Source organism: Littorina saxatilis, linkage group LG2 (assembly GCF_037325665.1).
Source record: "Littorina saxatilis isolate snail1 linkage group LG2, US_GU_Lsax_2.0, whole genome shotgun sequence".
Classification (NCBI taxonomy): Eukaryota; Metazoa; Mollusca; class Gastropoda; order Littorinimorpha; family Littorinidae; genus Littorina; species Littorina saxatilis.
Genome location: NC_090246.1, coordinates 15582835 through 15605433, shown reverse-complemented (window position 1 = coordinate 15605433; position 22599 = coordinate 15582835). Strand labels below are relative to the sequence as shown.

The 22599-nt window shown below is 44.3% G+C and overlaps 1 protein-coding gene across 1 annotated transcript in view; it reads left to right on the top strand.

Annotated features, from left to right (window-relative positions):
- Nucleotides 1-19963, top strand: part of LOC138952123 (sodium-coupled monocarboxylate transporter 2-like) — a gene marked incomplete in the record, with an annotated part of 49145 nt that extends 29182 nt beyond the window's left edge. Inside the window, 7 exon segments of the mRNA XM_070323720.1 lie at nt 734-820; nt 5721-5878; nt 6461-6558; nt 9743-9867; nt 12594-12817; nt 14225-14364; nt 19824-19963. Coding sequence (XP_070179821.1) covers nt 734-820; nt 5721-5878; nt 6461-6558; nt 9743-9867; nt 12594-12817; nt 14225-14364; nt 19824-19831 — 840 coding nt within the window.
- Nucleotides 19964-22599: the final 2636 nt, after the last annotated feature.

Genomic DNA, 22599 nt, shown 5'->3' with positions numbered 1-22599 from the left:
ACCCCCCCCCCCCCCCCCCCCCCCCCCCCCCCCCCCCCCCCCCCCCCCCCAATCGACATGACAATAACGTCAGGTACCATTTATAAAATCTACAAAAATTCAGAATAGGCACAACTTGGCAACTTTTACATTCGAGAAGAAAATAAAATCATTTCTCTATCCAGAACAGGTTGTTTTGTTTTGCTATCTCTGTATCACTATGAAGTTATTTTAGCACATAGGTTTTTTTTATGGTCTTAACAGTGAAACATGTATTACGTTATCATTAAGATTCATGCTTTGTTAGCACTAAGCAGTTGTTTTAATCAGTCTGGTTTTTTCTTGTTTTCATCTTATGAACATTCTAAATGTTAGACTAACTTATTGTCTTGTACAGAATAACAACTGTGTGAATGGTGCTATACTGAATGAAAGAGTGTGACATGAAGTTCTTGTACATCATTGTAAAGAGTGTGAATGACGTTTTAGTTTAGATGTCAAGCGCTTAGAGCAAGCCTTTTTAACGAAAGTTTTTGATTTAGCGCTATATAAATGTTCTTATTATTATTATTATTATTATTATTATTATTATTACTATCTAACTGGAGTATCACTGTCAAATGTACAGAGAATACATTCTAGTTGCCATTTAATAAGCGTTATGATCATTTAAAGGACAAAAATTGTTTGTCACAAAATGGTACAAATCTCTGGAGAATAACCCATCACAGCTCACCGAATCTGACTGTTGCAGGCTGCGCTTGCCTTGTATGGTATGCTGTCGGGTCCCAGTCTAGGAGCCTTCACGCTTGGAATGTTGTGCCCTCATGCAAATGAAAAAGTGAGTTGCCCGACGCTTGGCATCATGTTTCCTGCGCAAAGAAAAAGGTGATTTGCTAAAAACTTTTGGCACTTGCCATAATTTTCACACAAACCATTGGTTGAGTTTGCCATAAAGCTTGGCGTGATGTTCCCTTGGTGTTCCCCCACACAAATTAGTGGTTGACTTGTTTTTAACCGCCTGGCGTGATGTTCCCCGATACAATAAACACTGAATAAGTTGGCGGTAATGCTTGGAATGGGGACGTTGGGACCGATATTCCCGTAGTCAGTGGTTGAAGTGCCTGACACGCTGGGAATGACTCTCTCTCTCTCTCTCTCTCTCTCTCTCTCTCTCTCTCTCTCTCTCTCTCTCTCTCTCTCTCTCTCTCTCTCTCTCTCTCTCTCTCTCTCTCTCTCTAAAGCTGCAGGACCCGATTATTTAATTGGGGAGTTCTTCAAGAGTTCCGCCACAGCTGTTGTGCCGTTTCTTACAAAATATTTCAATACATTGTTTACCTCAGGACTTTACCCTGATGTATGGACGGAAGCCATAATTCATCCCCTTCACAAGAAAGGTGATAAGAATAATCCTGATAATTACAGAGGTATTTCATTATTATGTATATGCAGCAAATTGTATAGCTACATTTTGAACAACAGATTGACGAATTGGATCGAAAAACATGAAATATTAAATGAGAGTCAAGCTGGTTTTCGCAGAGGCTATAGTACCGTTGATCATATTTTTACACTACAAGCTTTGGTACAGAAGCAGTTATTGACACACAAGAAGTTGTATGTTGCTTTTATTGACTTTCGTAAAGCTTTTGATTCAGTTGTAAGAACTACGTTGTGGAAAACTTTGAAGAAAAATGGAGTTAAAGGAAAGATGTACCAGGCGCTCAGCTGTATGTATGACGTGGTAAAAGCAAAAGTGCGATCAGGAAGTGATTTTTCGGACTCCTTTATGTGCCCAAGGGGTTTAAAACAGGGAGAAATTTGTAGTCCAGTTTTGTTTTCTCTACTAATTAATGAGCAAGCTAATGATATTGTCCAGAAGGGAAAACATGGTATTGAACTTATTCCAGACTTTTTGGAAATACTCATTCTGATGTTTGCAGATGATATTATTCTTATTTCAGATTCTGTATGTGGGCTCCAGAATCAGTTAAACATTCTGTGGGATTCGTCTAGACGTCTAGGACTTGAAGTTAATTTAGACAAATCTAATATTGTTGTTTTTCGGAACGGTGGTCACTTGGCCTTGCGAGAAAGATGGGTGTATGGTGGACATCCTATGAGCCTTTTGAACATGTATAAGTATTTAGGAGTATGGTTGTCTACGCGCCTGTCCTTCTCTCACACTCTTAATGATTTTGCTGCAAAACGCCAAAAGGGAAAAAGGGAGTCATTGGTATTTTAAAATGTTTATGGCAACTTGGTGAGAGATCTCCAGCAATTTTTTTCAAGCTTTTCGACGCACAGATTCAACCGATGCTGTCATATGGTGCCGAAGTTTGGGGGGTTGAAGCAGACCATACACCTAGAGAGAGTTCATTTATTCGCACTTAAACGTTTTTTTGAATACGAGTATGAGAACACCAAATGCTATGGTTTATGGAGAAACGGGAAGGTACCCCTTGTTTATAAACAGCTTTGTCAAATGCATTCGTTTTTGGCTACGTATATTGAGGATGCCACATCATCGCCTTCCGAGCAAGGCGTATAAAATGCTGAAATATCTCCATGAACAAAATAAGAAAACATAGGCCTCCTCGATCTGTTACACTCTGTACATGTACGGTTTTGATGAAGTATGGGAAAACCAAGGTTTTAGCGATGAGAGGGCGTTCCTCACAGCATTTAAAGAAACACTTATTTCATCCTATAAGCAAACCTGGCTTGAAAATGTACAAGGAAGTGAACGTTTCTCTCTGTACAGAACCTCCAAATCAACCCTAACATTATCCAACTATTTAAGTGATTTGAAACATTAAAGCTAGAAATCTTCTGATTCGACTTAGATTGGGAGTATCTCCTCTGAAAGTGCATCGATTTCGCTTTAATTTAAATGCAACCTCCGCTGATTTATCTTGTCCATTTTGTTGTGGCAGTGTTGAAGATGAAGTCCACTTTGTTTTAGTATGCCCTAGTTAAGAGAATATTATATCTCACGAAAATACACAAGAATCCCATCATTGTTTAAATTAACCATGCTGTTTTCAAACACAAGTAAGCCGCTATTGCTACGTTTTTCTACATTTGTCATGAAGGCGCTTTCCATTCGTAATCCATAATCCGTAAACGAAACAGGGCGATACTAGTAGGATGTTCTTGTTTTTGTTTACTATGTGCATTTGTATGCTGGTGCTTGAGATGTGCTCATCTCCATGAAAAGGGCCCAAGGCCTACTCATTAAAACATTCAGACTTCAGACTTCAGACCTCTCTCTCTCTCTCTCTCTCTCTCTCTCTCTCTCTCTCTCTCTCTCTCTCTCTCTCTCTCTCTCTCTCTCTCTCTCTCTCTCTCTCTCTCTCTCTCTCTCACACACACACAAACACACACACACACACACACACACACACACACACACACACACACACACACACACACACACACACACACACTCACAGCATGAAAATGTTTGCTGGAGAAGATTATCACCCCTGAAACGTACACTTTGCTATCAAGAAAATAAGTCTTGATGTCATCTGGCCGTGATGTCATTGTTTGATTCGTCAAAGCTGAGTGGGTGTTTTTTTAAGTCTTGTCAGAAATGAGGTCACGCAAGTGTCTTGAGTATTACATATTTTGTCTGGGCTAGCCAAAACTCAATTAATTTTTTAGTCAAGAAAATTAGCAATTGTCATGATTCTTGTTAAAAATTAAAATATAAAGATATCTTTTTCAAAATGTGGTGGATGTTGAGTATGTCAGGCTTGTGATGGTGGTGGTGAGGAGGTTGGGGGTTGTACAAGTTTGAATATGTGAAATATTCTTAGGGTTGAATAACTAAATGGATTGATACAGGGGGGGGGGGGGGGGGCGATTGGGTCATAGGTAGTGGAATCCTCCTTTTAAGACCCACAGAACCCTGAGAAAATCAGGTCTTATAACTGGGGTAAACTTACAGAGGTTATGAACAGAATATCTTTGAAAACAGGGTCTTGAAAATGTCTTATCGGGGGTTTAGGGTCTTACAAGAAAGGGCGTCTTCTAAGGGGTAAGGTGGTTCAGGCAGGGGTAAGGTGGTTCAGGCAGGGGTAAGGTGGTTCAAGCAGGGGTAAGGTGTTTCAGGCAGGGGTAAGGTGGTTCAGGCAGGGGTAAGGTGGTTCAGGCAGGGGTAAGGTGTTTCAGGCAGGGGGAAGGTGGTTCAGGCAGGGGTAAGGTGGTTCAGGCAGGGCAGGGGTAAGGTGGTTCAGGCAGTGGTAAGGTGGTTCAGGCAGGGCAGGGGTAAGGTGGTTCAGGCAGGGGTAAGGTGGTTCAGGCAGGGGTAAGGTGTTTCAGGCAGGGGTAAGGTGGTTCAGGCAGGGGTAAGGTGGTTCAGGCAGGGCAGGGGTAAGGTGGTTCAGGCAGGGGTAAGATGGTTCAGGCAGGGCAGGGGTAAGGTCGTTCAGGCAGGGGTAAGGTGGTTCAGGCAGGGCAGGGGTAAGGTGGTTCAGGCAGGGGTAAGGTGTTTCAGGCAGGGGTAAGGTGGTTCAGGCAGGGGTAAGGTGGTTCAGGCAGGGGTAAGGTGGTTCAGGCAGGGCAGGGGTAAGGTGTTTCAGGCAAGGGTAAGGTGTTTCAGGCAGGGGTAAGGTGGTTCAGGCAGGGGTAAGGTGTTTCAGGCAGGGGTAAGGTGGTTCAGGCAGGGGTAAGGTGTTTCAGGCAGGGGTAAGGTGGTTCAGGCAGGGGTAAGGTGGTTCAGGCAGGGCAGGGGTAAGGTGGTTCAGGCAGGGGTAAGGTGTTACAGGCAGGGGTAAGGTGGTTCAGGCAGGGGTAAGGTGGTTCAGGCAGGGGTAAGGTGGTTCAGGCAGGGCAGGGGTAAGGTGTTTCAGGCAGGGGTAAGGTGGTTCAGGCAGGGGTAAGGTGTTTCAGGCAGGGGTAAGGTGGTTCAGGCAGGGGTAAGGTGGTTCAGGCAGGGGTAAGGTGGTTCAGGCAGGGGTAAGGTGGTTCAGGCAGGGGTAAGGTGGTTCAGGCAGGGGTAAGGTGTTTCAGGCAGGGGTAAGGTGGTTCAGGCAGGGGCCGGGGTAACGAAGGGCGTCTTCTAAGGGGTAAGGTGGTTCAGGCAGGGCAGGGGTAAGGTGGTTCAGGCAGGGGCCGGGGTAACGAAGGGCGTCTTCTAAGGGGTAAGGTGGTTCAGGCAGGGCAGGGGTTAGGTGGTTCAGGCAGGGGCCGGGGTAACGAAGGGCGTCTTCTAAGGGGTAAGGTGGTTCAGGCAGGGCAGGGGTAAGGTGGTTCAGGCAGGGGCCGGGGTAACGAAGGGCGTCTTCTAAGGGGTAAGGTGGTTCAGGCAGGGCAGGGGTAAGGTGGTTCAGACAGGGGTAAGGTGGTTCAGGCAGGGGTAAGGTGGTTCAGGCAGGGGTAAGGTGGTTCAGGCAGGGCAGGGGTAAGGTGGTTCAGGCAGGGGTAAGGTGTTTCAGGCAGGGGTAAGGTGGTTCAGGCAGGGGTAAGGTGTTTCAGGCAGGGGTAAGGTGGTTCAGGCAGGGGTAAGGTGTTTCAGGCAGGGGTAAGGTGGTTCAGGCAGGGGTAAGGTGGTTCAGGCAGGGGTAAGGTGTTTCAGGCAGGGGCCGGGGTAACGAAGGGCGTCTTCTAAGGGGTAAGGTGGTTCAGGCAGGGCAGGGGTAAGGTGGTTCGGAAATAGCTTTGTCAAGTGTCCATGCATGGTTTGTATTTTACGCACAGTAAATACTCGTTTATCTTGTGTGTATCGTTTCCAGGGAGCGATTGTGGGTGTGCTGACCAGTATGATGTTCATATTCTCCATTGGCATGGGAAATTTCATTCACAAACCTGCTCCGAACCCTCCACACTCTCCTGTTTCCACATTCGGCTGTGGCTTCAACGTAACGCTAGCTGTCAAGAAAGCGGCAAAAGCGTAAGTTTTCAAAACAAATATGTTTACAGAGGTTTTCCAGTGCGCCCAATTTATGTTTTGCTTAAAGCTGTGGTCTATTTATGACTTTCCGGGGCTACGAGTTTGAAAAGATAGGGATGCAAATCATGTACAGAATTCTGTACAGCAAACGCTACCCGAAACCCTGTGTGTATGTGTGTGTGTGTGTGTGTGTGTGTGTGTGTGTGTGTGTGTGTGTGTGTGTGGGTGTGTGTGTGTGTGTGTGTGTGTGTATGTGTGTGTGTGTGTGACTTGAGGCGAGGAAGCTTGAGTGTATACTGCTAGTTTTAGTTAATGTATTTTTATACTTATGCTGTCCAGTGTTGTTTTTAAATTAATTTTGTTGATGAGTTTGTATAAATGATGCGTGTGATGATGTATATGGCTGGATTGAAATGTTTCTTAACCGCAATGTCATCACAAATTCTCAACCTTTGGCAATTAAAGATTCTGTATTCTGTATTCTGTATTCTCCTTTTCAAGACTTCATTTTGTAAAATCTGAGGAGGTGTTGAAAATCAGGTTGAAGTGTATACCAAAGTGGAAAGCATTTTGTGTTGACAGGAAGGTGTCGGACTTCTTTAATGTGTCCTATTTGTGGTATGGGACCATCGTCGTCATCTGGATCGCCATTGTGGGCATGGCGGTCAGTGCTGCTACTGGTACGTGTGGACACACAGAGAGAAAGATAAGACAGAGACAGAGAGAGACAGAGAAAGCAAAGAGAGAGAGAGAGAAAGCAAATAGAGAGAGAGAGAGAAGGCAAATAGAGAGAGACAGAGAAAGAGACCGAGAGAAAAAGAGAGAGAGAGAGAGACAGAGAAACAGAGAGAGAGAAAGCAAACAGAGACAGAGACAGAGAGAGAAAACAAGGAGAGACAGAGAGAGAGAGAAAGAGAGACAGAGAGAAAGAGAGAGAGAGAGAAAGCAAAGAGAGAGAGAGAGACAGACAGAGAGAGAAAACAAGGAGAGACATAGAGAGAGAGAAAGAGAGACAGAGAGAAAGAGAGAGAGAGAGAAAGCAAAGAGAGAGAGAGAGACAGACAGAGAGAGAGAGAGACACACACACACACACATACACACACACACACACACACACACACACACACACACACACACACACACACACACACACACACACCAGGGGCTCACATCCATAAGAGGTGGCATAGGAAAAATGTCCTGGACAATGCAAAGGTGATAGGACATTTGTCCTGAACAAAAATAAATCAATAGGACTTTTTTTGCGCAACAAAACTTTGATTAAACTTGAATATTTTTTTTTCGGAAAAAATACCGCGAAGGGAGGCAACTGTCAACTGGCTTGGAGCATTCAGAGTTGCGAACCTTGGAAGCTCTTCTCTATAAAAAGCACATAACGTCTCCCCAAGTTTCGTCTGCTAATTAAGAGAGACATATCGCTTCGCAAAACATCGATAAAATAGCAAATCAAACTACTGTAAATTGGAAAGTACTGACAATGTCCGGATCAAATGAAAGCATAAATGGACAATGACCACTTTGTGACAAAAACACATATGTCCTCTTGCATGAAAAATGTATAGGACATTAATTTTGGAAAAACAATATCCGTGTATGTCACACGCTTTCCTTCTTTGCCACTACCGGTACTAAAGCAAACGTGTGCAAGATTGTATGTTACACGCTTTGGAGCATGTGCAAGAACGGATTCAAACTTGAAATCGTCCCTCCAAAAGCCCCAAAATGCACACACGACTTTTATTTTTCCTGCTGTTGTCGTTTCTTCTCTTTACAAATTCTTCAACGCTGAGAATACTGAAAACGGCATCCCAGACGACAGTACAGTTTCCATACGCGAGTTTAGATGCCCTTGGAAAGTGGCTCGCTCAGGAGGCCTGTTACTGTTAGTCTGAAACTAGAAGGACAGAGTTCTGAACATAGATGACAAAGACCCCGAAAAGAACAAACATTTCGCGGATGCAGACACATAAAGACGTCATGAAGAATGCGATGCTTCAAAAGATACAGACTGTGACGATGACTGTGACGTCATTCACATATACCGAGACGTCATTCATAGTTGTTCGTTCACTTCCGTCAAAAAGTAGATCTCTCCACAATGGCTGCTCCTGTGTTTAGGTTTGTCAAGCTTGAGTACGCAAAACGTGTTTGTGCTCTCCTCTGTTGAAGCTGTGAGACATAAATGCTATTCCGACTTGGTCGTGTGACAGTACCCGCTATTACGAGCTAGTCGTGTGACAGAGAGTTTTCTTGCACACGAGACTGTAGATGTTTCACGACGGCTTTTGCCGGAGTGAAACAGCAGCAGTCGAGTGTGCAAGAACACTCTCTGTCACACGACTAGCTCGTAATGGCGATTATGTCTCACAGCTTCAACAGAGGAGAGAACAAACACGTTTTGCGTACTCACGCTTGATAAACCTAAACACAGGAGCAGCCATTGTGGAGAGATCTACTTTTTGACGAAAGTGAACGAACAACTATGAATGACGTCTCGGTATATGTGAATGACGTCACAGTCATCGTCACAGTCTGTATCTTTTGAAGCATCGCATTCTTCATGACGTCTTTCTGTGTCTGCATCCGCGAAATGTTTGTTCTTTCCGGGGTCTTTGTCATCTATGTTCAGAACTCTGTCCTTCTAGTTTCAGACTAACAGGCCTCCTGAGCGAGCCACTTTCCAAGGGAAGCTAAACTCGCGTATGGAAACAGTACTATAGTCTGGGATGCCGTTTTCAGTATTCTCAGCGTTGAAGAACTTGTAAAGAGAAGACACGACAACAGCAGGAGAAATAAAAGTCGTGTGTGCATTTTGGGGCTTTTGGAGGGACGATTTCGAGTTTGAATCCGTTCTTGCACATGCTCCAAAGCGTGTAACATACAATCTTGCACACGTTTGCTTTAGTAGTGGCAAAGAAGGAAAGCGTGTGACAGAGTGTTCTTCCACACTCGATTAGCTGATGTCTAACTCAGCCTGACGGCTTCGTTAGACAATCAACGTAATCTCGTGTGGAAGAAAACGTCTGTCACACGACCAAGTCTGAATAGAAGGTAATGTCTGATGTCCGACGTGGATGTGAGCACCTGACACACAGAGCGAGAGAGAGGGAGAGACAGAGACTGAGAGAGAAAGATTGAGGGAGAGAGAGACAGAGAGACATACACACACACACACACACACACACACACACACACACACACACACACACACACACACACACACACACACACACACACACACACTGAGCGACACATATATAGAGACACACAGAGCGAGAGAGAGGGAGAGACAGAAAGAAATATTGAGTGAGAGAGGGAGAGAGAGAGACACACACACACACACACACACACACACACACACACACACACACACACACACACACACACACACACACACACACACACACACACACAGAGAGAAAGAATGAGTGAGAGACATAGAGACAGAGACGCAAACAGATAGAGAGAGAAGAACGCACGTATACACTCAAACACAATACGGAGGGAGGGAGTCTTCATACGGGTGGGAGGGGGTGGGGGTTGTCTTAAAGGGGTGGGGGGTCCACTTTAATGGAACATGACGAAGGCGAATCGTATGAGCAATTATTGCTCTCTAGGGTTTGATGATCTCCCGACATGACCTTAGTTTGGATGAGGTTCAGAACTAAGTATATATCAACAACAAAAACAGGGTCTACAAAAGGAGGAAATCAACTAGGGGGGGGGGGGGGGGGGGGTCTTAATTGAGAATGTTTTCTAATGGGGGGGGGGGGGGGGCACTGTAATGCGATATGACGAAGGGGAGTCGTATAAAGCATTTGTTTTTCTTGTTTTGTATTCCAGGACTTCAGAACCCTGAAAAGTTGGATCCTCGTTTGATCTGTCCTATTTTTGACATCATTCCCCCCTTCAGGTGGCTGCCTGAAAAGTACCGAAAAATACTGAGATTCGGAGTGAATCATGAGGGGGTACGTCTCTCTCTCTCTCTCTCTCTCTCTCTCTCTCTCTCTCTCTCTCTCTCTCTCTCTCTCTCTCTCTCTCTCTCTCTCTCTCTCTCTCTCTCTCTCTCTCTCTCTCTCTCTCTCTCTCTCGTGACATCTTGCCTCCTTCCAATTGGCTAGCCAAATAGTACACGAAAATCTAAAGGTTCATTTCAACGGGGTGTGGGGAGGGAGGGGGGGTCAGGAAATACATGCCGTGTGTTTGTGAGAGAGAGAGACTGAGAGAGAGAGAGAGGGGAGAGAGAGAGAGAGGGGGGAGAGAGAGAGAAAGAAGGAGAGAGAGAGGGAGAGAGAAAGAGAGAGGGGGAGAGAGAGAAAGAAGCAGAGAGAGAGAGAGAGAGACTCAGACTCAGACTCAGAACTGTATTACAAAAGGATAAAGGTTTTATGCAAAGCCTATTCTTCCAACCTGTCCTTTATACAACACATAAAGACAGACGCACATTAACAATATAAATTCAATCATATAAAATACAGAAATACATTGTATGGAATGCAACACAATGTGCATTTAAGGAATTACATAAGGAGAGAGAGAGACAATGAGAGAGAGAGAGAGAGAGAGAGAGACGTAAGACGTAAGACATTTTATTGATTAAACACACAAGGTTCATTTCAACGGGGTGTGGGGAGGGAGGGGGGGTCAGTAAATACATGCCGTGTGTTTGTGAGAGAGAGAATGAGAGAGAGAGAGAGAGAGAGGGGAGAGAGAGAGAAAGAAGGAGAGAGAGGGAGAGAGAAAGAGAGAGAGAGAGAGACGTAAGACATTTTATTGATTAAACACACAAGGTTCATTTCAACGGGGTGTGGGGAGGGAGGGGGGTCAGTAAATACATGCCGTGTGTTTGTGAGAGAGGGACTGAGAGAGAGAGGGGAGAGAGAGAGAAAGAAGGAGAGAGAGAGGGAGAGAGAAAGAGAGAGGGGGAGAGAAAGAGAGAGAAAGAAGCAGAGAGACAGAGAGAGATAGACAGAGACACAGAGAGAGAGAGAAAGAGAGAGACAGAGACAGGGACAGAGAGACGTAAGACATTTTATTGATTAAACACACAAGGTTCATTTCAACGGGGTGTGGGGAGGGGGGGGGTCAGTAATACATGTCGTGTGTTTGTGAGAGAGAGACTGAGAGAGCGAGAGAGAGGGGAGAGAGAGAGAAAGAAGGAGAGGGAGAGAGAAAGAGAGAGGGGGGGAGAGAGAGAGAGAAAGAAGCAGAGAGACAGAGAGAGAGACAGAGAGAGAGAGAGAGAGAGAGAGCAGGGTTCGACACTAGCGGGGGCGGGGGGCGGAACGCCCCAGAGTTTTGTGTTCCGCCCCAAACATTGCCGAAGCTTGGGGCCCACTCCGCCCCAGGATAAATTCCAACAATGACAAACCGAAAATTCTAATGCCAGAGCCAATCACTAAAAATCGCCAGTCAAAGTCGTCACTGAAATTTGCGTTACGATCAATGCCGCAGTCAAGAAAAAAAACCATTGAAATCGTCGAAGGACAATGCCGCAAGGAAAATAACTCCCAGATTGCGCTCTTTAGCGTGAGAGATAAGTATCGCCTTCAAATGCCAAACGCAAAATGTGGCGACACATCCCTGGTGTAAAAAGACATGGAAATGAAGATGAAGAACAGGGTGGAGAGAAACGAAAAAAGGAGACCGATGCAGCCAAAAGCGCGAAGCGCTGTCGTAATTTCAATGTCAAATGGTTGAAAGAATTTCCCTGGCTTCAGTACGATGAAGAAAAACAGACAATGCATTGCCGCACGTGAATACTGAGAGTGGGCCCCAGATTTTTGTTTTCCGCCCCAGCAATTTCCATCTCTGGGGCCAGTGTGGCCCCAGGCCAAATAAGTTAGTGTCGACCCCTGGAGAGAGAGAGAGAAACAAAAGTACCCTATGACTCGCCTCGAACCGCAACGAACATACTCTGCAATTCCCGTCAAAATCGATGCGGTCGTTTCGGAGCCTATTGTAATCATACCCACCACACAAACGTACACACATAAACAGCAACCAGCTTTACACATCAGATTAGCTGTACCCGGGTTTTTTCGAAAACCTTTACAGCAATTTGCTTGAACAGTCAGTTCCTAATTATTTATTTTGGGTCATAAAAGATACGCTCATCACATGTAATTATACAGACACCCACAATCACACACATGATTATATACACACACACGCATACTCACACACACATACAGACACGCTACACACAAACACACACACACACACACACACACACACACACACACACACACACACACACACCTGCAAACACAGAAACGAACACGCACTCACAACCACGCACAAAGAATGAAAGATTCTTGGCAAGCATAGTAACCGAGACTTGTAATAGGTGGAACGTCTTGGACCATTCTTTCTTTATTTGGTGTTTAACGTCGTCTTGGACCAGAAATATGGACTTTCTTTTACGTGTTCCGTGACGTTATTGTAGGTTTGACGTCTTAATGACACAGGAGCGAAAGAAAAAGACGAAGGACACGAGGGCAACTCATTAAAAATTTTGTTTTAGGGGATCATGAAAACAGGGGGAGGTAAGGCCCGGAAGATAAGAGTTACGGAACTTGTTCACAATCGTCACTACGCTGTGCATTGATCGATGTCGGATCCTTTTAAAAACCGAGATGGTTTTTTAGGATCGGAATTTCCAAATGCATGACAAACCGCTTGCTGTGGGCAGAGATACGACGACGATGGGATCAGAAAGGTGGAGCTGGAACGATTGGGCTCGATAAAAGTGGACCACCTGATGGAGATGACATTGACTGTCTCCTCCCCGGTGTCCACTGCGCACGGCATCACGGCGGATGGCAAGGGCGAAGTGAGCAACGACGCGCCCCTGGGGAACACGCCCAGTGAGGAGCGCGTTTGGGATGGCACCGTCGAGGCTGACGGCACTGCAGTGTAAGTCGTTTGGAAGGCGTCGGATGGGCTGGGGGAGGGGTGGGGACGGCACTGCAGTGTAAGTCGTTTGGAAGGCGTTGGATGGGCTAGGGGAGGGGTGGGGACGGCACTGCAGTGTAAGTCGTTTGGAAGGCGTTGGATGGGCTAGGGGAGGGGTGAGGACGGCACTGCAGTGTAGGTCGTTTGGAAGGCGTTGGATGGGCTAGGGGAGGGGTCGGGACGGCACTGCAGTGTAGGGGAAGGGCTCCTAATATGGACCACTCTTTGTTTCAAGCTGATAACTAGCTTGTTTTCTTGCGAAGAAGTTTCATTTTGTGTTTGGTAGTTCTTCTCTCTTAGGTTAACCGTTAGGCCTAATTAGAGTGGAATAACTTTGATAGACATTCAGCAAAAATTAAATACAGAAAAAATCACAAATGGTTCATATTAGGAGCCTGGGCGCCTAATATGGACCAGTGAAGCGGCCTTCACGAATCACTGTAAAAAGCCCCCTATACTTCAAAATAACATGATACAACTTTGTGTACAATTCAGACTAATTGAAATATGCTCTAGATGTATTTGTTTCGGGTTGATGAGAGCATTATTTGAAGCACACCAGGAAACTAAAGAAGCTTATCAAAAACAGAGTGAAAATAAGTGAATTTATCAACTTCCACGAAAAGAAGACAATTTGTTACATATTTTGTAAATCTCGAGGGCTAGTTATAGGTTATTTCCAATTGCTTCGTACGTCTTTGTTTCTTGACCAGTACTCTTGATGTGGGTACGGTCGTGCTCCTACGACTCTGCACTTTTCTTTGATATAAGGCTCACTGTGTAAAACTGGATCAAACACGTGAAAGTCTCTAATGAATGAAGTAATTAGATTTTTTTCCGATTACGGCACATGCTATGTGACTTATTTGAACCTTGCAGTGAAGAGAGTTTCACCGCAACCGTTGGTCTCCATCATTAGGTACCCGTGTACGTGTTTGCTAGAGGAAGTAGATATTTTGGAAAGTGAGAAGCGCAAGTATTTTGCTGATATCTACTTTCTTTATCATATAATCAAAACCAAACATACGTTCACGGGTACATAAGGATGTAGACCAACTGTTGCGGTGATACTCTCCTCACTGCTAGGTTCCAGTTAGTCACAATATGTACCTTAATCGGAAACAAACAAACAAATTACTTTATTCATTAGCGAATATTACGTGTTTGATCTAATTATACACAGTGAGCCTTATACTTCGCGTGGTCGACTTCGCTCAGTTACGGACAGGTTTCAGGTCAGTACACAACGGTACAAGAGTACTGGTCAAAATACAAAGACGCACGAAGCAATTGAAAACTGCGACAGCCATACGTCACAGCTTAGTCAGTTTATCTCTACCTTAAATTTTCCACCCGGGCGTTATGCAGGAAGAAGCCCCCCAAGAAGAAGTCGAGTACCAACGTGCCCACCAAGAAGAAGTCAAGTGTGACCAACCCTAAGAAATCTGGCAGCAGCACCAGCGAGCGTCGCAGGAGCAGCACCTCCAAGATACATCCGGGCGACCAAGGTATAGTCTAACCTGTCTGTAAAGACCACTAAAGCCTGATAATAATTTGGCGAAGTTGACTTCGCGAAGCTCTGGCACTGAATTTTCGATGAAAAAAAGACGTTGCGAAATCTTCGCCAAGTCAACTTCGGACTCGGTCAAGGACTGCCGTAAGGTTCCCACCTTTTTTTTTTAAACGGGGCAGAACTTCGCCAAAACTAAATAAAGGGAAGTAAGTTTGCCTGACGCTTGTACGAAGATGAGTGAAAGTGATTCTGAAGTTTTCTCCCTTCTTCTTTCATTCCCTGCATTTTTGCCAACGACTCCCATCGTACACTCTATTGCATCGAGCCAGAGGAAACGTTTACTGTTCGACCAATGCTTCGAGCTCAAGTGACTGTTTACAAGGCGGTTCTTAATTAAGCCCAAAGTCGACTTCGCGAAGTCTGTTTACCGAAAACTCATTGCTAAAGCCAGGGCCTGGCATTGCCAGAAGCCGTTCGGCTTACTTTACGCCGAAATAACATCTCCAGTACGCGGAACTCGATTTGGTGTACGCCGAAATGCAAAAACCTGTTATTCCCAAACGGTAAACCCAAACAGTCCCAGCTTTCGTTTTGTGCGACGTTCGGTTCAATTCTCAATCGGTTTGACAGTTTGCTTAAGCACGCACTTCCTCTGGCATCGCGCGAGTATGCTTTGTGCCGGTGTTTTGTGGCTCTAGACTTGAAATAATGTCTCGAAGCGACATTTTGTTGGTTTGTTTGTTTGTTTGCTTAACGCCCAGCCGACCACGAAGGGCCATATCAGGGCGGTGCTGCTTTGACATTTAACGTGCGCCACACACAAGACAGAAGTCGCAGCACAGGCTTCATGTCTCACCCAGTCACATTATTCTGACACCGGACCAACCCGTCCTAGCACTAACCCCATAATGCCAGACGCCAGGCGGAGCAGCCACTAGATTGCCAATTTTAAAGTCTTAGGTATGACCCGGCCGGGGTTCGAACCCACGACCTCCCGATCACGGGGCGGACGCCTTACCACTAGGCCAACCGTGCCGGTTTCGAAGCGACATTGTTGAACGTGGTCAGCCATTCAGTGACAAAGAATCCAGGTATTCCTGGAAGTGGGAATGGCTGGATTTCGTTCCGAAGGCGGAAGGCAAGTCAGAAGAAGTAATGTGCCGATACGGACTATGGACTATCGCATAATTTAGTTGCTCAATCTTCTTTGGGGGGGGGGGGGGGGGGGGGGTGGGGGGGTCATTTTAGGTAAAAAATCTCAAAAAAATCTTCAAAATCCCCGCCGTTGTGAGCTGAACTCACTTTTTCCAATGCTTGGTCCTGTAAAGCTCCGGGCGGCCAGCTTCGCCCAGCATACTTCGCGTAGTCGACTTTGTCCAATTAATGACAGCTAGGCTAAGGGTTGGTGTCCGTGCTCCGTTCTCGTTTCGCGTATTGTCCAGTCTGTCTCCTAGCTTCTGTATAAACAGTTCAGCTCAATATCTCAGGTCTGCACAGGCGTATAGGCTTATATACATTGGATAAGATCACATCCGTCACCTCAGACACATACCGACATTCAGCAACCAGGGTGTTTTCTGTGGAGAGTGCGATTTTTAAAGAATAAATTTCCTAACGGACTATATTAGTAATCCATGAAATTAATTGATCAAAATATTCTCTCTCTGCACAGGAGGCACTCAGGATGCTAATTGTGTATGTGTTCAAGTGGATGTATGGTTTTATTGACTCACATGCGAAGCAAAAGTGAGTCTATGTACTCACCCGAGTCGTCCGTCGGTCCGTCGTCCCCCCCCCCCCCCCCGTCCGTCCGGCCGTCCGGAAAACTGTAACGTTGGATATTTCTTGGACACTATTCAGTCTATCAGTACCAAATTTGGCAAGATGGTGTATGATGACAAGGCCCCAAAAAACATACATAGCATCTTGACCTTGCTTCAAGGTCAAGGTCGCAGGGGCCATAAATGTTGTCTAAAAAACAGCTATTTTTCACATTTTTCCCATTTTCTCTGAAGTTTTTGAGATTTAATACCTCACCTATATATGATATATAGGGCAAAGTAAGCCCCATCTTTTGATACCAGTTTGGTTTACCTTGCTTCAAGGTCAAGGTCTCAGGAGCTCTTCAAAGTTGGATTGTATACATATTTTGAAGTGACCTTGACCCTGAACTATGGAAGATAACTGTTTCAAACTTAAAAATGATGTGGGGCACATGTTATGCTTTCATCATGAGACACATTTGGTCACATATGATCAAGGTCAAGGTCACTTTGACCCTTATGAAATGTGACCAAAATAAGGTAGTGAACCACTAAAAGTGACCATATCTCATGGTAGAAAGAGCCAATAAGCACCATTGTACTTCCTATGTCTTGAATTAACAGCTTTGTGTTGCATGACCTTGGAAGGTCACATGTATTTTGGTAGGGAAAATGTGTAAAGCAGTTCTTAGTGTATGATGTCATTGCTAGGTTTAGCTGAAGGTCAAGGTCATGTAAAGGTCAAGGTCAAGCATGTGAGTCGTATGGGCTTTGCCCTTCTTGTTTCATGTCAAAGCTTGCACAGGCATGGGAATTGTCCGCGAAATGGCGGATTTCCGCGAAAAGGAAATTACGTTTCAGCGAAAATAAAAAAATTGTCCGCCGCAAAAAAAAGGTTAATCAAATTAAATGTATACTATTGTCTCTCAATACATTATTTGCTTACACGAGAACTATCAAAATATTGGTCTAAAATGCTAAAATTCGTTTTCCTTCCGGGGGGGGGGGTTCGCCCCCCTGGTTCCCCCAACTCGGCCCTGCCCCTCTACCCTGCCAGGGCCTAGGCGGCCCCTCGGCCTCGGCCTTTTTTCAGAGTTTTTTTCTATTTTGGAATTCCCATGCCTGCCAGATCTAAAATGGTGAACCGACTTGTTTAAACGGGAATGACAGTTGATTTCACGATCGCTCACGATATGTCATATAATTATATAAACACAAAAAGTTAAGGATATTTTTCAGTGGTATAGTCCAGATGTTAAACAGCAGTGTTTGGGTCAGAACGATATGTGTATTTCAAGATCAGTCTTTTTTTCTGCTCAAAAATGTGTTTCCTGGATCAGAGCAATGTTTGGGTATGACGTCACAGGTCCGTGACCACGCCTACCCTAAAAAATGGCGTTTTTTTACGGCATGATTCACTTTCAACCGTCAAAACGGTGACTTAAACTTGATGATATTTTACATTTTTTACATTAAAAAGTTTACTTGGTGTCTTACCTAACAGTTCATACACATTTCGTTCACATCCGCCGCGCAGTTAGGCTGATCTAGCGTGTAAAAGAGAGCGACCACAATCCTGGAAAACGGAAACAAAATCCTGGGTTTGTATGGTGCTTTTGCTGGGTAGCTGCAGTTGATATGCAATACATCTAACACTACAAACAGCAGCCTCTCCAAATTTCACAGAACGTCGACAAAGACCCTTATCTGTGTACGTTCCAGTACTTGGAGCAAACAGAACCCGAGAAGGGACGTTGTAATGGTTTTCCGTTAAAAAATTGTAAACGTTTGTAACGTCCCCGAAACAAATATGACATGCACGCAACTTTGTATACTTTGCAAAGAATGGTGCCATTACACATGTACCAAGTTTCAAAAACATTCTTTTACGGGTTCAAAAGTTATGATCGTTTGAAAAGAGGTAAAAAATACTGTCCCTGGTGTCTTTCGCAGAACTTGTTTTTAAGGACACTTTCTATAATTTTGTTTCGCGTTCTCCGATAAGATGCGTATTATCCTTCACGGATGATGCGAACAACTTGCTCAGTAGCATTTGCAGAAAAAGAACTGTTCACGTGTTTTGAACACAGCTGTGCTGTATAAAAAAGAAGTAAAGAAGACAAACAATCAAAAAGACAGAAGAATGCAGACATGACGTCATATTGTGATTCCACAAATATGACGTCAGATGGAGGCAACACTGGATTTTTCTCATCGTCGTCTTGATAACGGCAAGTCACAATCTGGCATTTGCTGTGACGAATTAGACAGTTGGAATGCTACGAAATTGAGCTATGGAGATGGACATCGCCAGGTTTTTAAGAGTCTGTATGAGCATCGTCCCGAGGTCATAACGGCCTACTATACAGAGAACCGTTATTTGTCCGTTATGACACAGAGAGAACGATTTTGTGGTCGTCCCTTAATTCGTAAATCGTTAACATCAAGCTACGGGAACAGTCACACAAACTCAAAAAGTATAATTATTTGGAGCTCTTCGGATTATTTTTTTGTCATGCACATGTACAAACACACATGTAGTCACAGACAGACAGATGAGATGCATAAACTCACGCGCTTGCACACCATAACACCGTGCCAAAGACATATTCAAAAACAACACACCTAGTAATAGCATATCTTTACTAAGGAAAACAAGTTTCATTCGCTGAGCTTTGTGCAATAATTTAAAGTGTGTGTCCCGACCACTCAGCCACCTTGATATTAGTTTTCGACGTCATCGTCTAAAAATAGAACAGCGCAGTGGAGTGAAATTTTACTTTTCATTTCTTCAAAGTCATGATGCTATAACTTTTGAACCCATGCAAGAATGTATTTGAAACTTGGCAAAAACTACTGTTGTTAATATCTGGGCTATACCACTAAAAAAAAAATATCCTTAACTTTTTGTGCTCAGTGTACAATGACATGATAAGTATTTCGAACATACTTGACGTTTTGATACTCAACGTCTATAATTATGCGGCTACATAAAAGGTGTGATGGTGTTAAGACCAGTACATTATATGTGTCCTAAATAAGTAGAAAGGGTGCAAGCAGAGGTTATCTTTTGTCTGCAATGCTTCTTTATCATGGCAGGGACCCTGCCAACATGAGTTCATTAGCCACAACATTGCCAAACTGCATGGCGCGAACAGTGTGTTACAAAAACAAAATAAAAAACCCGTATCTTCGGTGTCTATCAATGCATTGCACTTTAGGACATATTTTGCTAAAAACTTTACATATGAGCTTACTTTATAGTCATTTATTAGTCTTCTGAATCAGTGAGCAACATGCATTAATCTACACCGGAGATACAGTTTTGACCATTTGTTACACCCCCCAAAAAAGCCTCGAAAACTGCTGTAGCGTCAGTGTGTGGGTGTGTGTGTGGGTGGGTGTGTGCACGGTGTGTGTGTGTGTGTGTGTTGGAGGGTGCGTGCGTGTGTTTGTCTGTGTGTGTGTGTGTGTGTGTGTGTGTGTGTCTCTCTCTCTCTCTCTCTCTCTCTCTCTCTCTCTCTCTCTCTCTCTCTCTCTCTCTCTCTCTCTCTCTCTCTCTCTCTCTCTCTCTCTCTCATCGCTTGGTCGGTCTCTCGGCCTGCATTTGATGTGTGTGTGTATCAATGTGTGTTAGTCTTTCGCTGAGTTGATGTGGGTTTATGACCCTGTTTTCTCTTCTTTTGCCCAGAGAAGTAAACGGTACGACAAGGGGCCAATGACGACAGCACAGCACAACTAATTACGATGAAATGATATTGCGCCATCCCAATACCACGCGGCAATCACTAGTGATGAAAACGTGCGTCATATTGCCCCCCCCCCCCCCCCCCCCCCAAAAAAAAAAAAAAGAGAGCGAGAGAGAGAGAATGGGGGGGGGAGAGAGAGAGAGAGAGAGAGAGGGCCTGGGGAGAGAGAGAGAGAGAGAGAGAGAGAGAGAGAAGGGGGGGGGGGGAGAGAGAGAGCGAGAGAGAGAGGGGGAGAGATCGTAAGAGAGAGAGAGGGGGAAAGAGAGATTGAGATAGGGGGAGAGAGAGAGGGGGAGAGAGAGAGGGGGGAGAGAGAGCGAGAGAGAGGGGGGATAGAGAGAAAGAGGGGGGAGATAGTAAGAGAGAGAGAGAGATGGAAAGAGAGAGAGAGCTGTTTTATGGCAGAGAGAAATGCATTAACAATTACAAACAGACAAACAAATTCCGTGTCACCATTACCATGCACTTGATTGTGATTCAAAATGGCGTGGTAGTTTGAAATACTACGAACAGGTATTTGATTTGCTTCATATTGAGTGCCCACGGCGCAACTGTTAGTTTTACAGAGACAATTTGCATTGTCTCATTATGTTTTTGCTCGTTCTTTGTTTTCGCTTGGGTGAAAAAAAGAAGTAAAATGTATCATTTTCTTGAGCGTTCGAGTAGAGAACGTAAGATTTTCAAACTGTTAGTTTTCGTGTCTCATATACTTACTTTACATAATTGAAAATACTCCAATTTGGTATCCATTTCATGCGTTCTGAAAATAAAGTTATGGAAAATATTATACGAGTCTGTGTTGTATGCAAGCTATGAGAACATTCTCTCTATCAGTCCGTGTGTCTGTTTGTGTGTGCGTCTGTGTTTATGTGTGTGTGTGTGTGTGTGTGTGTGTGTGTGTGTGTGTGTGTGTGTGTGTGTGTGTGTGTGTGTGTGTGTGTGTGTGTGCCTGCATGCGCGCGCGTGTGTGTAAGAGATTGGCATGGGATGTCAGATGAAAAACTAAGTGACACAAAAAGCAAAACGAAGACGTTGGGTTGGGACAAGGGGGTACAAGAACTTTGTTTGATCAAACGAGTATAATCACTTGAAAAAGCCCTATTTTAAATGAAGTCACAAAAGACTTTTGAAGCCTCGCGTTCTAAACATAGTGAAATCTCTGACGCCAAAAGCCAAACTTCGAAAATACGTCATATAACGTGAATAATGTCATTTCTTTTGCATGCCTCCCGTTAAACTGACAAAGAATTTCAAAACGAAGTTTATTTCTGTGACTTCAACATATCAGCAGTAGAACATAAATCGTAAGTTCACCGCCTGGCTGTGCATGTATCGGTATCGTATATCATTAAACATGTTTTTTTATTCGCAGTAGTTCCTGGCCCCCATAATCAGGAGAGTATCTGTGATGAGCAGTGTGGGGCCTTCTGCGGTCCGTCAGTCTGTCCGTCAGTCTGTCCGTTGACGAAAAACTTTAACGTTGAAGTTTTCTTGGTTGATATTGAAGCTAGAGCTTTGGAGCTTTCCACTCTTCCGGGGTTTTACGACCTCCAGATATGACGCAGATCTGCTTGATCTTTGTCAAATGTCAAGGTCACCGCAGAGTCATGGTCGGGTCAAAATCTGGACAATTAATTTCTTAAATGTTTTTGACGCTAGAGCTTTGAAATTTGTGACCCTCCACCACGGAATGAGTCGCATGTCACCTTTGCATGATTTTCATATTTTTTTACATTTTCCTAAGAGTTATTTGTAGCTCTATCCAGTGGTTAAAACCGATTTAGAAAAGAGCGAAAACTGTTTGAGTTATAAGCCTGTGACTAAGGTGACCCTCACACTGTTACCAGACACTCCCCGGACTTATATTAAGCCTAGCGCAGAACCGCGCGAGGTGACATGCGACTCATTTCGTAGTGGAGGGTCACATTTCACACAATTCGATGGCTTGGTAACATCCCGACATGACCGTCTGTTTGATCCTAATCAAATGTCAAGGTCAGAGACTGTTCAAGTGCATGTAAAAACAAATGGAAAATTACCATTTACTTCAACGTTTTTGAAGAAAGAGCTTGCGCATTTCATGATATGATGACATCCAAACATCACCCAAGTCTGAAGGACATGGCTTAAGTTTTTAAGGTCACAGTTGGGTCAAGTTTTGCTAAAAACAAATCAAGAAACATAATTTTATTTAACAATTTTAAAACTCCCCACTCATCCCGGATCTGATGACGTGGATATGACGAAAGTCTGGATGATCCCCGTCATACGTCATAGACACAGTGGGGCCGAGTTCGGTTACCTTATTTAGATTTTATCTGAAATGTTATTAAATTTAAAGATGACACCGATCAGCACTCTGGGTCAACGTTATTGGAAATATGATAGGTGTGCTTGTTACTTTCTACGTAAACCTATGTTTTATGTTTGATGTTTTATGTGTATTGTCCTATAAAATTGTTCGTTATAATCGTTTACAGGCAGGCAGGGTGTGCCGAAGAAAATGTTTCATTTGTATGTTATTCTAATGGACAATAAAGTGCTGTTATTGTTATTGTTCTTATTGTTCAAAATATGAATTTATATAGCTATTCTGATGGACACGTGGGGGAATTCGGGGGCTGTGATTGGATGGTCTCTTCCGATCATCAAAGCATAATGCTACGGAAGTCAGCCATTTTTGCCAATATCCAAAAGCATATTGTCAATAAGAAAGAC